Genomic DNA, 2,500 nt, shown 5'->3' on the forward strand with positions numbered 1-2,500 from the left:
GGCGACGTTTATGATGACGATGAGAATCATGAGCATGAGGACGAACCATAATGACGACGACGACGATAATGGAAAAAAAATGGAGGTGGTGGTGGTGATGATGATGATGACGACGACGACGACGATGATGATGATGATGATGATGATGATGATGATGATGATGATGATGATGATGATGATGATGATGATGATGTGCAGGTCTGGTACCCCCTGTGGTAGCGTCACGCCTGCTGGGCAAACCCGGAGAGCTGATGATGCTCAGCATGATCCTGATGGCTGTGACGTCAACAGGGTCCTCTGAGGTTGTCGCCGTCACTTCCATCCTGATCTATGACGTCTACAGCTGTTATCTGAAAGTGAGTGATGCTATCACCGAGCTACTTAAAGACATATGACACCGATTGACGCCCAAAAATCGACTTCGCTAAAAATTATTTCGTGAATAGTGATATTTTCCGAGCGTGTCGACACCAAAATGTGAAAAAATAGGGAAATCAACAGGACAGACCTTATGATACAACCTTTTGAATATGATGACATGCCAAGAACCACATAAACGCGGGTGGGATAAATGGATGGGGTAGCTGACCGACTAACGGCAATCACAGGGCCTATTGTGAAACCCTATCAATCAAAAGTTAGAAGTTGTCTTGCTGGTAGCTTGAATGCATGGCTATTTGGTCAGTAACCTAAACAAATTTTCTTCACTTTCTTATCTTCCTTTCAATTGAAGACAACTTCCCCGAGTTAACTCATTCGCCTTTTTAACCGCAAAACCAGGATGAATTCCCAAACCTAGGCAAAATGAATATTCTGTATTCAGATTCTGTGGCTTTCTTTCAGCTCCAGGGCCGGACTACCGGGGGGGTTATGGGGGTTGCGCAACCCCCCCCCCCCCCCCTAGCCTAAACATGTACCTCACTTATTTAAAAAAAATTTTATTATTGTTTATTTTTGCCGTTTCATGCAAGGAGCGACCATTTTCCTATCTCAGAATATGACCTACCCATAAGCTTCAGGGGGCTTTGCCCCCTGACCCCCACAAGGGGCTCTGCCCCTTGACCCCGCTAGGGGGAACATCCCCCTGGACCACCACTGGCAACCCCCCCCTCCTCTTAGCATAGTCCGGCCCTGAGCTCGTATCAAATCTTTTTAAATCGCTCTGTTTCTGTTTACAGCCCTACAGACGGACGACGGACGCCAACAGCTGTGTGCTGTGCGGAAAGGGGCGTGGCCGTATGGCCAACCCACGTGACAAGTGCACGTGCTCTAGTATGACCCACTGCGCCCAGTGTCATAAGGATGACAAGTGAGTTTGTGTGTGTGTGTGTGTGTGTGTGTGTGTGTGTGTGTGTGTGTGTGTAGGTTTTTTTCTGTTGTTATACTGATGATGATGATGATGATGATGATCATGATGATCATGATGATCATGATGATGATGATGATGATGATGATGATGATGATGATGATGATGACGACGACGACGATGATAACGATAACGACGACGATAACGACGATGATGATGATGATGATGTACATCTGTTTGAAAGTACCTCTGTACATATATATATATACCATGTTTCAGTCCGGAGGCCCTCTCGTCCCTGTGAGTGAAGATGCGAATACTGTATATGCAGTGGAACCCTGCCTTTAAAGACTCGAAACCCCTCAGAATAATTAGTTCTAACAATTGTTTGTTCGTTCATGGGCAGAAACTCCCACGGCTTTTACGTGTATGGCCGTTTTTACCCCGCCATTTAGGCAGCCATACGCCGCTTTCGGAGGAAGCATGCTGGGTATTTTCGTGTTTCTATAACCCACCGAACTCTGACATGGATTACAGGATCTTTTTCGTGCGCACTTGGTCTTGTGCTTTGCGTGTACACACGGGGGGGGGGGGGGGGGGGGGGGTGTTCGGACACCGAGGAGAGTCTGCACACAAAGTTGACTCTGAGAAATAAATCTCTCGCCGAAAGTGGGGACGAACTCACGCTGACAGCGGCCAACTGGATTCAAATCCAGCGCGCTACCGACTGAGCTACATCCCCGCCCCTAACAAAGGATGTAAATGGAGGTAAATTTACAGAGGTTATGAACAGAAAATGTGGAAAAGTAAGGGGAGGGGAGGTTTAAATCGTGGGGAGGAGTTGTCAAAGGGTGTGCCGCTGTATACCGTATTCTATCATTTCGTGTCTGTGTGCGTGTCTTGGTTTTTTTTCAAAGGGACTGCTCTTTGAACAAGAGATCCGTTCGCCGTGAGTACAAGTGCGCCATCCACGGATCGTTCCGCGAATACAACGAGTTCCTGAGTCACCTGAAGAACTGGTGTCTCGTCTGGACCACCATGTCCATTCTGCCGCTCACTGTCGTTCTCTACATGATCGAGGTACGAGGGGTCTGTCTGTAAAAATGTTAACAAACCGTTATTTTAGGAACACCATTTTCTTGTTATTATGTACTATTGTAAACCACGGAGGCAATCCTGCTGCTCACCGTCATC

The 2,500-nt window shown here is 47.1% G+C and overlaps 1 protein-coding gene across 1 annotated transcript in view; it reads left to right on the forward strand.

Moving 5' to 3' along the window:
- The window catches only part of LOC138979059 (uncharacterized), a 49,473-nt gene that overhangs the window by 36,127 nt on the left and 10,846 nt on the right, over positions 1 to 2,500 (forward strand). The window contains exons 10-12 of the mRNA XM_070351870.1: positions 199 to 356; positions 1,179 to 1,309; positions 2,224 to 2,386. Coding sequence (XP_070207971.1) covers positions 199 to 356; positions 1,179 to 1,309; positions 2,224 to 2,386 — 452 coding nt within the window. The remainder of the gene's footprint in view (positions 1 to 198; positions 357 to 1,178; positions 1,310 to 2,223; positions 2,387 to 2,500) is intronic.

This window comes from Littorina saxatilis, linkage group LG10, assembly GCF_037325665.1.
Source record: "Littorina saxatilis isolate snail1 linkage group LG10, US_GU_Lsax_2.0, whole genome shotgun sequence".
Taxonomy (NCBI): Eukaryota; Metazoa; Mollusca; class Gastropoda; order Littorinimorpha; family Littorinidae; genus Littorina; species Littorina saxatilis.